The sequence below is a fragment of the Pseudophryne corroboree genome, chromosome 8, assembly GCF_028390025.1.
Source record: "Pseudophryne corroboree isolate aPseCor3 chromosome 8, aPseCor3.hap2, whole genome shotgun sequence".
In the NCBI taxonomy this organism is placed as follows: Eukaryota; Metazoa; Chordata; class Amphibia; order Anura; family Myobatrachidae; genus Pseudophryne; species Pseudophryne corroboree.
In genome coordinates this window covers 402,363,958-402,377,555 of record NC_086451.1, presented here as the reverse complement: position 1 = coordinate 402,377,555, position 13,598 = coordinate 402,363,958, and the positions used below count along the sequence as shown (strand labels likewise).

The 13,598-nt window shown below is 48.5% G+C and overlaps 1 protein-coding gene across 1 annotated transcript in view; it reads right to left on the bottom strand.

Annotated features, from left to right (window-relative positions):
• LOC134949305 (cytochrome P450 2C18-like) overlaps nucleotides 1-11,779 on the bottom strand; it is a 117,388-nt gene extending 105,609 nt beyond the window's left edge. The window contains exon 1 of the mRNA XM_063937803.1: nucleotides 11,505-11,779. Coding sequence (XP_063793873.1) covers nucleotides 11,505-11,516 — 12 coding nt within the window. The 5' untranslated portion in view covers nucleotides 11,517-11,779. The remainder of the gene's footprint in view (nucleotides 1-11,504) is intronic.
• Between the last annotated feature and the right edge of the window lie 1,819 nt (nucleotides 11,780-13,598).

The window sequence follows — 13,598 nt, the reverse complement described above, 5'->3', positions numbered from 1 at the left end:
CCAGTCTCTCTGCTCTGTCTCTGATTGTCCACAAGATTCACGCCTTCTCAATAGCAGATGACGTTATTTCGGCCAAATCTGTAGGTTACACCCAACATTTTTTGTCTCATGACTTCATCAGGAGGTGCAACCTACTACTCCCAGGAGGTCATTCCGCGTTGTTCGCTCGCAAGGCGATTTTAGCAGAGTTGCTCACGCTAAGCCGCCGCCTACTGGGAGTGAATCTTAGCATCTTAAAATTGCGAACGATGTATTTGCAATATTGCGATTACACACCTCGTAGCAGTTTCTGAGTAGCTTCAGACTTACTCGGCATCTGCGATCAGTTCAGTGCTTGTCGTTCCTGGTTTGACGTCACAAACACTCCCAGCGTTCGCCCAGACACTCCTCCGTTTCTCCGGCCACTCCTGCGTTTTTTCCGGAAACGGTAGCGTTTTTTCCCACACGCCCATAAAACGGCCTGTTTCCGCCCAGTAACACCCATTTCCTGTCAATCACATTACGATCGCCAGACCGATGAAAAAGCCGTGAGTAAAATTCCTAAGTGCATAGCAAATTTACTTGTCGCAGTGCGAACATTGCGCATGCGCATTAAGCGGAAAATCGCTGCGATGCGAAGATTTTTACCGAGCGAACAACTCGGAATGAGTGCCCCAGTCATCTCTTTTATAAGCAAGTTAATTAACACACTCCTTACTAGAGTTATGCGCTGGGCCTTTTCTTGGGTTTTGTGTTTTCATTTTGGATCTGTATCTTCTTCGTATTTTGGATCTGTATTGGTTTTGCCAAATCCACCCTTGTGGGTTTTGGTTTTGGATCTGTATTTAAAAAAAAAAAAAATCATAAAATCAGCTAAAATCACAGAATTTTGGCCTGTTTTTTTTCTTACAGTATTACTAACCTCAATAACATTAATGACCACTCTTTTCCAGTCAATTTTGACCAACTCACAATATTCTTTTCATCCACTTTAGGCCTAAAGGTTGCAGTGAGGTAGCTGCATTACTAAGTTAAGCGATAGCAGTGGGCTGCACAAACATGTGGCGCTTAATCTTCCAACATGGCACATCTAGTGGCACTGCAGTGGCAGACAGGGTGGCAGTTTAATAAATTATGCAAAAAATAAATAAAAAAAAACACTCAGCAATGCTCCAAACAGCACACAATGCAAAGAAAAGAGGTGCAAGATAGAATTGTCCTTGGGCCCTTCCACCAACTAGGAATAATAATTAAACACTGCGTTTTAATTTCTTCAACAGTGTCGCACAATACGTGTATGAGTAGGTATTAAAATATATTCCTGTGGTACCACCTTCACTTACAGCGTCACATAATACATGTGTGCATCAGAAATAGTAATCAAACACTGCAGTTCACCTTCAACAGAGTCGCAAAATATGTGTATGACTCAGAAATGGTAGTCGAGCACTGCGGTTGACCTCCACCAACAGCGTTGCACAAAGGTAGTTGAACACCGCGGTTGATCTTCACCAACAGCGTCACACAATATGTGTATGAGTCAGAAATGGTAATCAAACACTACGGTTGACCTTCACCAACAGCATTGCACAATATGTGTATGAGCCATAAATGGTAGTCGAACACTGCGGTTGGCCTTCACCAACAGCATCGCACAATGGTAGTCAAACACTGTGGTTCACCTTCACCAACAGCATCGCACAATACGTGTATGAGTCAGAAATGGTAGTCAAATACTGTGGTTGACCTTCATCAACAGCATTGCACAAAACATGTGTGTGCAGTGGCGGAACTAGCGAGCGGTGGGCCCAGGTGCGACAAAATGCTTTGGGCCCCCCATCCCATCCAAGTCCACCCCCTCACCCCTGGAGAGGATCTGGTGAGGGGGACCTGCTCAGGGCCAGAGAAATGGATACCTAGCAACAGTGCCATAACTAGACATTTTAGCACTGCGTGCAAGAAACGGAATCGGAGCCCCACCCCTGCATGCAAAACAGGGGCAGTGTGCGCCGTAGGCGCGCGCAAAAATACATAGTGGCGTGGCTTCGTAGGGAAGAGGTGTGGCCACAAAATAATACCAATTCATAAAACGGTGCACTGTAGTCTCCATTATTCAAATTACGCCGCACAGTAGCACCACTACACAAGGTAGAGAATCTTTTACACCTTACAGCGGACAGATTCCTCTTTTTACACATTACAGCAGACAGCGTCCCCTTTTTACACATTACGGCAAACAGCGTACCCCTTTTTACACATAACGGCAGACAGCGTGCCCTTTTTACACATAGCGGCAGACAGCGTGCACTTTTTACACATAACGGCAAACAGCGTGCCCTTGTTACACATAGCGGCAGACAGCGTACGCTTTTTACACATAATGACAGACAGTGTGCCCTTGTTACACATAGCGGCAGACAGCGTACACTTTTTACACATAACGGCAGACAGCGTGCCCTTTTTACACATAACGGCAGACAGCGTCCCCTTCTTACACATTACGGCAGACAGCGTGCCCTTGTTACACATTACGGCAGACAGCGTGCACTTGTTACACATTACGGCAGACAGCATCCCCCTTTTTACACATTGCGGCAGGCAGATTCCCCGTTTTTACACATTGCGTCAGGCAGGTTCCCCCTTTTTACACATTGCGGCAGGCAGATTCCCCCTTTTTACACATTGCGGCAGGTAGATTCCCCCTTTTTACACATTGTGGCAGACAGTCCCCCTTTTTGTAGAAAGAAAGAAAGAAAGAAAGATAAAGAAAAGAAAGAAAGAATGAATTATACTTACCCTCTCCGCTGGCTCAGGCTCCTCGGAGCAGCTTCTGGTCACTCACGAACGATTCCCGGGCAGGAGAGGAGGAGGAGGGAGGTGGAGGAAGGAGCCGCAGCAGGGCTGTGTTATTGGTTGAGGCGCTGCTGCTGCTGCCCCTCTGCTTCACTATAGGCTGTTCTCGGAAGACAGCCTATAGTGAAGCAGAGGGCCAGCAGCAGCAGCGCCTCAACCAGTAGTAAAGCGCTGCTGCGGCTCCCTCCTCCTCCTCCTTCTCCCCCCGTACCGCTGCTCCTCTCCTCTCCGGGCGGCTCTGTGATGCGGGCAGCGGTTGCCCGCAGCACACAGCGGCATGTAATGAGTCAGTTTGACTCATTACATGCTTTGGGCCCCTGTACAGAGGCGGGCCCCAGTGCAACGCACTGGTTGCACTGGCGGTAGTTCCGCCTCTGTGTGTGTGTGTGTGTGTGTGTGTCAGAAATGGTAGTCAAACTCTGCGGTTGACCTTCATCCAACAGCATTGCACAATACGTATATGAGTAGGAAATACAATATATTACTGTGGTACCACCTTCACCCACAGCATCACACAATACCTGTATGAGAAGGAAATACATTATATTACTGTGGTACCACCTTCACCCACAGCATCGCACAATATGTGTATGAGTCAGAAATGGTAGTCAAACACTGCAGTTGACCCTCACAACAGCGTTGCACAATACATATATAAGTACAAAATAATATACTGTGGTCTGACTGGCAGCATCACAGTACTTAAAACTACTTAAATAAAAATTGTATAGTACACTGGAGTACAGCACAAACAAAAAAATATTTTAATTATATTTTTATGCTTTTTGTTTTTAGCGTTTATTGTTTTCATTTTACACTGGGGCGGAGCCCCTGGATGGACAGACAGAGCACCCCTGGACTGATACAGCAGAGCTTACAGAGCACCCCTGGACTGATACAACAGAGCTGAAAGAGCACCCCTGGACTGATTAAAAGAATAAGATACACTTAGCTGATTTTTCATATTAATCCTAATTTATATGAGGGCAGGTACATCTATTGTTGCATTCAAGAGGGTGTCAGCTGGCATCCCATGACCTTGCCGGGTCTAGTAACAAACAACAGCAGGGATTCTGGAATGACAGCCTCCACCATCAGTCCTGCAAAAAACCGAACAATGGGCCTAATTAATCATGGATCGTTATTCTGAGAAATTACAGTTGTCTGTGAGTAGAAAGGCGCTGCACTGACAGAAAGAAAAAACGTCCCGTGCAAATTTGCGTATGCATCGCAGATCACAATCCACTCACAGATGTATACACAATTCCCGGAACGTCAAAGAGTCTTTGCTGTCTGAGCAAATGTGAGTAGGTCTGAGGCTACCACTAACCTGTGACTGAGATGGCCTGGAAGTGGTCTGCACAGACATCAGAGACCCTCCACAAAAACACCTAGCAGGCCTGCATTTTTTCTGACACGCCCAGAAAATGTCAGGTTTCTCCCAGAAACCCCGGCTTCCTTTTAGTCAAACAGCAGCTACATTGCGTTTACGATCTGTATGTACTGTATGTATGTTCTGTTGCTATTTACCCACGCGCATGTGCAATGTGAATGCTACGCATGTGCAGTCGTTCGATAATTGCTCCATTTTCAAATTCTCTAAATAGTGATCCATGCTGAATTAGGCATCAGCACATCCCTCATTCATTCCAAATGTGGAAAATTTATTTAATGTATATATCCAATAAGTTTCACGTTTGGACTCGGGCCATTTTTTTGGTTTTGTGTTTTGGTTTTTGATCTGGATCTCCTTCGTGTTTTCCTTGCGGGTTTTGGTTTTGGATCTGGATTTTTTCGAAAAAATCATCAAAACAGCTAAAATAACAGAATTGGGGGGTGTTTTTGTTCCTACACTATTATTAACCTCAAAAACATTCATTTCCACTCAGAAATTTCCTGAGAATCGTGTGCTCAATATCATTGCTCTAAAGTAGTTACCAAACAGCAAAGAAAAAAACCCCGAAACCATGTGTAAAATAGGGGTATGGGTCGTTGAGTTGACACAACTTAGGTCGACATGCATTAGGTCGACTGGGTCACTAGGTTGACATGGTCATTAGGTCGACATGTACTAGGTCAACAGGTCAAAAGGTCGACATGAGTTTTTTCCTTCTTTTTTTGGTGTTGCTTTCTTCGTAAAGTGACCGGGAACCCCAATTAGTGCACCGTGTCTCCTCGCATGGCTCGCTTCGCTCGCCATGCTTCAGGCAAGGTGCCTCTCTCCGCTACCGCTGCGCTCGGCACAGGTTACTATTCCCAATCATAGTCCACGTGGATCATAAAGTATGAAAAAGTCCAAAAATGTTAATAAATAAAAACTTGAAAAACTCATGTCGACCTTTTTGCCTGTCGACCTAGTACATGTCGACCTAATGACCATGTCGACCTAGTGACTGTGTCGACCTAATGCATGTCGATCTATGGTGGTCAACCTAATGACTGTCGACCTAAGTTGTGTCGACCTAATGACCGTATCCCAAGGCATGCTCATATCAGCAGCCCAAATTCCTCTTTTGTCCTCCACACTAGAATCCGACTAAGGGAAGTATAGTGTTAACTTTTTAAATACATGCAATATATTGTGCATACAAATGTTGAATTTGTCCTCTTTCCTTTTCTCAACCAAATCGGGAAAAACTTGTTCTTATTAGCACTATTTACTTGTAAATGAGCACATGATTATTTTTTCCTCTCCTATAGTTTACCCGTGGTACCCGCTCACTGACCATTCGATGTTTTGATAATTCAAATTATGATGATGAGAAGCAGCAGTACAGGGTATTTTCTCTGACGTCCTAAGTGGATGCTGGGGACTCGGTCAGGACCATGGGGAATAGCGGCTCCGCAGGAGACAGGGCACAAAAATAAAAGCTTTAGGACTAGGTGGTGTGCACTGGCTCCTCCCCCTATGACCCTCCTCCAAGCCTCAGTTAGGTTTTTGTGCCCGGCCGAGAAGGGTGCAATCTAGGTGGCTCTCCTAAAGAGCTGCTTAGAATAAAAGTTTGTTAGGTTTTTTATTTTCAGTGAGTCCTGCTGGCAACAGGCTCACTGCATCGAGGGACTAAGGGGAGAAGAAGTGAACTCACCTGCGTGCAGGATGGATTGGCTTCTTAGGCTACTGGACACTAGCTCCAGAGGGACGATCACAGGTACAGCCTGGATGGGTCACCGGAGCCGCGCCGCCGGCCCCCTTACAGATGCTGAAGAGAGAAGAGGTCCAGAAATCGGCGGCTGAAGACTTCCCAGTCTTCTTAAGGTAGCGCACAGCACTGCAGCTGTGCGCCATTGCTCTCAGCACACTTCACACCGCGGTCACTGAGGGTGCAGGGCGCTGGGGGGGGCGCCCTGGGCAGCAATGTAATTACCTTTACTGGCTAAAAATACATCACATATAGCCCCTGGGCTATATGGATGTATTTAACCCCTGCCAGGATTACAGAAAAAACCGGGAGAAGAGCCCGCCGTGAAGGGGTCGGGGCCTATCTCCTCAGCACACAGCGCCATTTTTCCCACACAGATCCGCTGGTGGGAAGGCTCCCAGGCTCTCCCCTGCACTGCACTACAGAAACAGGGTTAAAACAGAGAGGGGGGGGCATATTTTGGCGATATAAATATATATTAAGCTGCTATAAGGGAAAACACTTACTATAAGGTTGTCCCTGTATAATTATAGCGCCTTGGTGTATGCTGGCAAACTCTCCCTCTGTCTCCCCAAAGGGCTAGTGGGGTCCTGTCCTCTATCAGAGCATTCCCTGTGTGTGTGCTGTGTGTCGGTACGTGTGTGTCGACAGGTATGAGGACGATGTTAGTGGAGGCGGAGCAAATTGCCTGCAATGGGATGTCACCCCCTAGGGAGTCGACACCAGAATGGATGGCTTTATTTATGGAATTACGTGATAGTGTCAACACGCTACAAGGTCGGTTGACGATATGAGACGGCCGGCAAACCAATTAGTACCTGTCCAGGCGTCTCAAACACCGTCAGGGGCTTTAAAACGCCCATTACCTCAGTCGGTCGACATAGACACAGACACGGACACTGACTCCAGTGTCGACGGTGAAGAAACAAACGTATTTTCCAGTAGGGCCACACGTTACATAATCACGGCAATGAAGGAGGCGTTACATATTCTGATACTACAAGTACCAAAAAAATGGGTATTATGTGGGGTGTGAAAAAAAAACTACCTGTAGTTTTTCCTGAATCAGATAAATTGATTGAAGTGTGTGATTATACCCTTTCCCGCCAGAGGTTAGGGCGCGCTGGGAAACACCCCCTAGGGTAGATAAGGCGCTCACACGCTTATCAAAACAAGTGGCGTTACCGTCTCCTGATACGGCCGCCCTCAAAGATCCAGCTGATAGGAGGCTGGAAAATACTCTAAAAAGTATATACACACATACTGATGTTATACTGCGACCAGCATCGCCCCAGCATGGATGTGCAGTGCTGGGGGGGTTTGGTCGGAATCTCTGACTGAAAATATTGATACCCTTGACAGGGACAGTATTTTATTGACTATAGAGCATTTAAAGGATGCATTTCTATATATGCGTGATGCACAGAGGGATATTTGCACTCTGCCATCAAGAGTAAGTGCGATGTCCATTTCTGCCAGAAGATGTTTATGGACACGACAGTGGTCAGGTGATGCGGATTCCAAACGGCACATGGAAGTATTGCCGTATAAAGGGGAGGAGTTATTTGGGGTCGGTCTATCGGACCTGGTGGCCACGGCAACAGCTGGAAAATCCACCTTTTTACCCCAAGTCACCTCTCAGCAGAAAAAGACACCGTCTTTTCAGCCTCAGTCCTTTCATCCCCATAAGGGCAAGCGGGCAAAAGGCCAGTCATATCTGCCCCGGGGTAGAGGAAAGGGAAAAAGACTGCAGCAGGCAGCCCCTTCCCAGGAACAGAAGCCCTCCACCGCTTCTGCCAAGGCCTCAGCATGACGCTGGGGCCTTACAAGCGGACTCAGGTGCGGTGGGGGGTCGTCTCAAGAGTTTCAGCGCGCAGTGGGCTCACTCGCAAGTGGACCCCTGGATCCTACAGGTAGTATCCCAGGGGTACAGATTGGAATTCGAGACGTCTCCCCCTCGCAGGTTCCTGAAGTCTGCTTTACCAACGTCTCCCTCCGACAGGGAGGCAGTATTGGAAGCAATTCACAAGCTGTATTCCCAGCAGGTGATAATAAGAGTACCCCTCCTACAACAGGGAAAGGGGTATTATTCCACACTATTTGTGGTACCGAAGCCAGACGGCTCGGTGAGACCTATTTTAAATCTGAAATCTTTGAACACTTACATACAAAGGTTCAAATTCAAGATGGAGTCACTCAGAGCAGTGATAGCGAACCTGGAAGAAGGGGACTATATGGTGTCCCTGGACATCAAGGATGCTTTCCTCCATGTCCAAATTTGCCCTTCTCACCAAGGGTACCTCAGGTTCGTAGTACAGAACTGTCACTATCAGTTTCAGACGCTGCCGTTTGGATTGTCCACGGCACCCCGGGTCTTTACCAAGGTAATGGCCGAAATGATGATTCTTCTTCGAAGAAAAGGCGTCTTAATTATCCCTTACTTGGACGATCTCCTGATAAGGGCAAAGTCCAGGGAACAGTTGGAGGTCGGAGTAGCACTATCTTGGATACTGCTACAACAGCACGGGTGGATTCTAAATATTCCAAAATCGCAGCTGATCCCGACGACACGTCTGCTGTTCCTAGGGATGATTCTGGACACAGTCCAGAAAAAGGTGTTTCTCCCGGAGGAGAAAGCCAGGGAGTTATCCGAGCTAGTCAGGAACCTCCTAAAACCAGGAAAAGTGTCAGTGCATTATTGCACAAGGGTCCTGGGAAAAATGGTGGCTTCCTACGAAGCGATTCCATTCGGCAGATTTCTCGCAAGAACTTTTCAGTGGGATCTGCTGGACAAATGGTCCGGATCGCATCTTCAGATGCATCAGCGGATAACCCTGTCTCCAAGGACAAGGGTGTCTCTTCTGTGGTGGCTGCAGAGTGCTCATCTACTAGAGGGCCGCAGATTCGGCATTCAGGACTGGGTCCTGGTGACCACGGATGCCAGCCTGAGGGGCTGGGGAGCAGTCACACAGGGAAAAAATTTCCAGGGAGTGTGGTCAAGTCTGGAGACTTCACTTCACATAAACATACTGGAGTTAAGGGCAATTTACAATGCTCTAAGCCTAGCAAGACCTCTGCTTCAAGGTCAACCGGTGCTGATCCAGTCGGACAACATCACGGCAGTCGCCCACGTAAACAGACAGGGCGGCACAAGAAGTAGGAGGGCAATGGCAGAAGCTGCAAGGATTTTCCGCTGGGCGGAAAATCATGTGATAGCACTGTCAGCAGTGTTCACGATCTCCACCCGGGAGAGTGGGGACTTCATCCGGAAGTCTTCCACATGATTGTGAACCATTGGGAAAGACCAAAGGTGGACATGATGGCGTCCCGCCTCAACAAAAAACTGGACAGATATTGCGCCAGGTCAAGGGACCCTCAGGCAATAGCTGTGGACGCTCTGGTAACACCGTGGGTGTACCAGTCAGTGTATGTGTTCCCTCCTCTGCCTCTCATACCCAAGGTACTGAGAATTATAAGACGGAGAGGAGTAAGAACTATACTTGTGGCTCCGGATTGGCCAAGAAGGACTTGGTTCCCGGAACTTCAAGAGATGCTCACAGACAGGGCCGGTGCTAGGGTGTCCGGCGCCCTCCTGCAAACAATAAATTTGCGCCCTCCCTCCCATATGGAATTAAGGGACAGTGCCCGCCAAAGGGGCATGGTCTTATATGGAAGGGGCGTGGCCACATAAAAGTATCCCCAATTCAAATTATGCTACACAGTATCACAATCGTATTCACATTATACCACACGTAGTGCCTGATTCATATTGCACCCGATAGTTGTGTACCTAATTCACATTACGATACACAGTAGGGCTCCTTATACGCAATACCCACAGTAGTGTCCCTTATACAAATAACACCCGCAGTAGTAGTGCCACACAAAATGACCACAATGATAGCGTGCCTAACACACAATGCTCACTGTAGTAGTGCCACACAGAACGCCCACAGTAGTAGTGCCACACAGAACGCCCACAGTAGTAGTGCCACACAGAACGCCCACAGTAGTTGTGCCACACAGAACGCCCACAGTAGTTGTGCCACACAGAACGCCCACAGTAGTTATGCCACACAGAACGCACACAGTAGTTGTGCCACACAGAACGCCCACAGTAGGTGTGCCACACAGAACGCCCACAGTAGTTATGCCACACAGAACGCACACAGTAGTTGTGCCACACAGAACGCCCACAGTAGTTGTGCCACACAGAACGCCCACAGTAGTTATGCCACACAGAACGCACACAGTAGTTGTGCCACACAGAACGCACACAGTAGTTGTGCCACAAATAACGCTACAGTAGTCGTGCCACAGAGCGCCCAAAGCAGTAGTGCCCCACAGAGCACCCACAGTAGACGTGCCACACATAATGCCCACAGCAGCAGTGATCCACAAAGCGCCCACAGTACTAGTGCCACATAGAATGCCCACAGAAGTAGTGCAACAATTAATGAACCTTACACTTAAGTAAACCGGAGGGGAGATAGAGGTGGTGTGCGGTACATACCGCACACAGATCCGTGGAGAAGGCTGCCGGCGCCGCTGCCTAAAGTGCAGTGGGGAGGAGGGAGGGAGCCGGAGGGACCAAGCCGGCTCTGTGCGGGAGAGTGCTGCCGGCGCCGCTGCCCAAAGTGCAGTGGGGAAGAGGGCAGGCCCGAAACCAGGAGTTTTGTCATCCGGGGTAAGCCATTAACTTGTTGTGTGTGCATATATATATAACTGCACATGGGCAAAGGGGATAGCTACTGTAGGCATTTTCACACTTTTTACTTGTATTTTTTTATTTATTTGGGCTACGATAAAGATAAAATAATACCTCTGTTATATCATCTGAGGTGGATCACACCTGGGAGCTTGACACAGATGCTTCCCGGGTGCGACCCGCCTCAGGCCCTTTTCCCACCGCAGATTCCAACTTGGCATATTGATTTGCCGGGTTGGTGACATTGCTGGTGACGCAGCGGGGGCGGCACTTGGAGATCACATGATCTCCAAGCGCTGCCTGTACATACACTGTGAACAGGAGCCGGGTTGCATCAACCCGGCTCCCAGTTTGCACAGCACAGCTTGCCGGGCTGTACCCGTGTTCAACCCTGCAAGCTACCCGAGTTGGAATACCAGGTCAATCGACCCGGATTATTCCAACTGGGCGCTTTTACACCAACCAGCAACATGGGTTATGCGCGCTCATGTCCAATAACCCGTGTTACTAGCTGGTGGTGTAAAAGGGGTATACAATAATAACTCATACATTGATACATACATGAAATCACACACCTATACAAATACATGCTGTCACACACCTAAAAACATACACGCACACATACATTCTCTCACATACATACATATAATCACACACCTGTATAAATACATATATAGTGACACATATACATACAGTAACATACCAGCACACATACAGATATGTAGTCATACACCTATTCACATACAGTCACACACAAGCAAACACATATACACACATATAGCAGTCACACACACACACAGTGCCCTTCCCTGAGTCATACTCACTGTTTTGGCCATGCTGCTGCTCACATTCCCTCCATTCTCCCATGCTCCTGGCAACTGGCAAGGCACTGTGTTGTACAGTGCCGTCTAGCTCCGCCCCCTTTTTGGACGTCGGGTAACTTCTTAGTTTAGAGTGCACTGCCATGATTAATGGCAGTGGGGGGAAGAGGGGGGTGGGGAAAGGCTGGGGTAACTTGTCCCCTACCTCTGCCCCCTCAATTCTGTTCAGCTGATAACTGCAAGATGAAACTGAAAGTAAACTACAGCTCCCGGCAGCAAAGGCTGCTGGGAGATGTAGTTTTTGTTCAGTTTCATCTCGATGCCGACAGCTGCTGCATAGGGAGGGGAGCGTTAGGGGGGATCGGCACCCTCTCCTATCAGGCGCACAGGTGACATGCCCCCCTAGCCACGGCCATGAGGAGCTGGTGGAATCAGGAGGGAGGGAGCTGGAGCCGCACTTCACGTTGCCTGCGTCTGTCATACAGTGTGACAGACGCAGCAGCAACCAGGAGCCAGCAGCAACAGCAGAGCAGGGAGAGCGCCTCTTCCGACCAGCGCCTCCCTGCCTTGCAGGAGCTGCTGAGCGGTTAGCGCCGGCTCTGCTCACAGAGGACCCATGGCCTCTGCCGCTAAGAAGGGACTTGCTTCAGCAAGGACCCTGTCTGTTCCGAGACTTACCGCGGCTGCGTTTGACGGCATGGCGGTTGAACGCCGGATCCTAAGGGAAAAAGGCATTCCGGAAGAAGTCATACCTACCCTGGTCAAAGCCAGGAAGGAGGTGACCGCACAACATTATCACCGCATTTGGCAAAAATATGTTGCGTGGTGTGAGGCCAGGAAGGCCCCCACGGAGGAATTTCAACTCGGTCGATTCCTGCATTTCCTGCAAACAGGAGTGTCTATGGGCCTCAAATTGGGGTCCATTAAGGTTCAAATTTCGGCCCTGTCGATTTTCTTCCAGAAAGAATTGGCTTCAGTTCCTGAAGTCCAGACATTCGTCAAGGGAGTACTGCATATATAACCCCCTTTTGTGCCTCCAGTGGCACCGTGGGATCTCAACGTAGTTCTGGGATTCCTCAAATCACATTGGTTTGAACCGCTCAAATCTGTGGATTTGAAATATCTCACATGGAAAGTGACCATGCTGTTGGCCCTGGCCTCGGCCAGGCGAGTGTCAGAATTGGCGGCTTTGTCTCACAAAAGCCCATATCTGATTTTCCATTCGGACAGGGCAGAACTGCGGACTCGTCCCCAGTTTCTCCCTAAGGTGGTGTCAGCGTTTCACCTGAACCAACCTATTGTGGTGCCTGCGGCTACTAGGGACTTGGAGGACTCCAAGTTGCTAGACGTTGTCAGGGCCCTGAAAACATATGTTTCCAGGACGGCTGGAGTCAGGAAAACTGACTCGCTGTTTATCCTGTATGCACCCAACAAGCTGGGTGCTCCTGCTTCTAAGCAGACGATTGCTCGTTGGATTTGTAGTACAATTCAGTTTGCACATTCTGTGGCAGGCCTGCCACAGCCAAAATCTGTAAATGCCCATTCCACAAGGAAGGTGGGCTCATTTTGGGCGGTTGCCCGAGGGGTCTCGGCTTTACAACTTTGCCGAGCTGCTACTTGGTCAGGGGCAAACACGTTTGCAAAATTCTACAAATTTGATACCCTGGCTGAGGAGGACCTGGAGTTCTCTCATTCGGTGCTGCAGAGTCATCCGCACTCTCCCGCCCGTTTGGGAGCTTTGGTATAATCCCCATGGTCCTTTCGGAGTCCCCAGCATCCACTTAGGACGTCAGAGAAAATAAGAATTTACTTACCGATAATTCTATTTCTCGTAGTCCGTAGTGGATGCTGGGCGCCCATCCCAAGTGCGGATTGTCTGCAATACTTGTACATAGTTATTGTTACAAAAATCGGGTTATTATTATTGTGAGCCATCTTTTCAGAGGCTCCTCTGTTATCATGCTGTTAACTGGGTTCAGATCACAAGTTGTACGGTGTGATTGGTGTGGCTGGTATGAGTCTTACCCGGGATTCAAAATCCTTCCTTATTGTGTACGCTCGTCCGGGCACAGTATCCTAACTGAGGCTTGGAGGAGG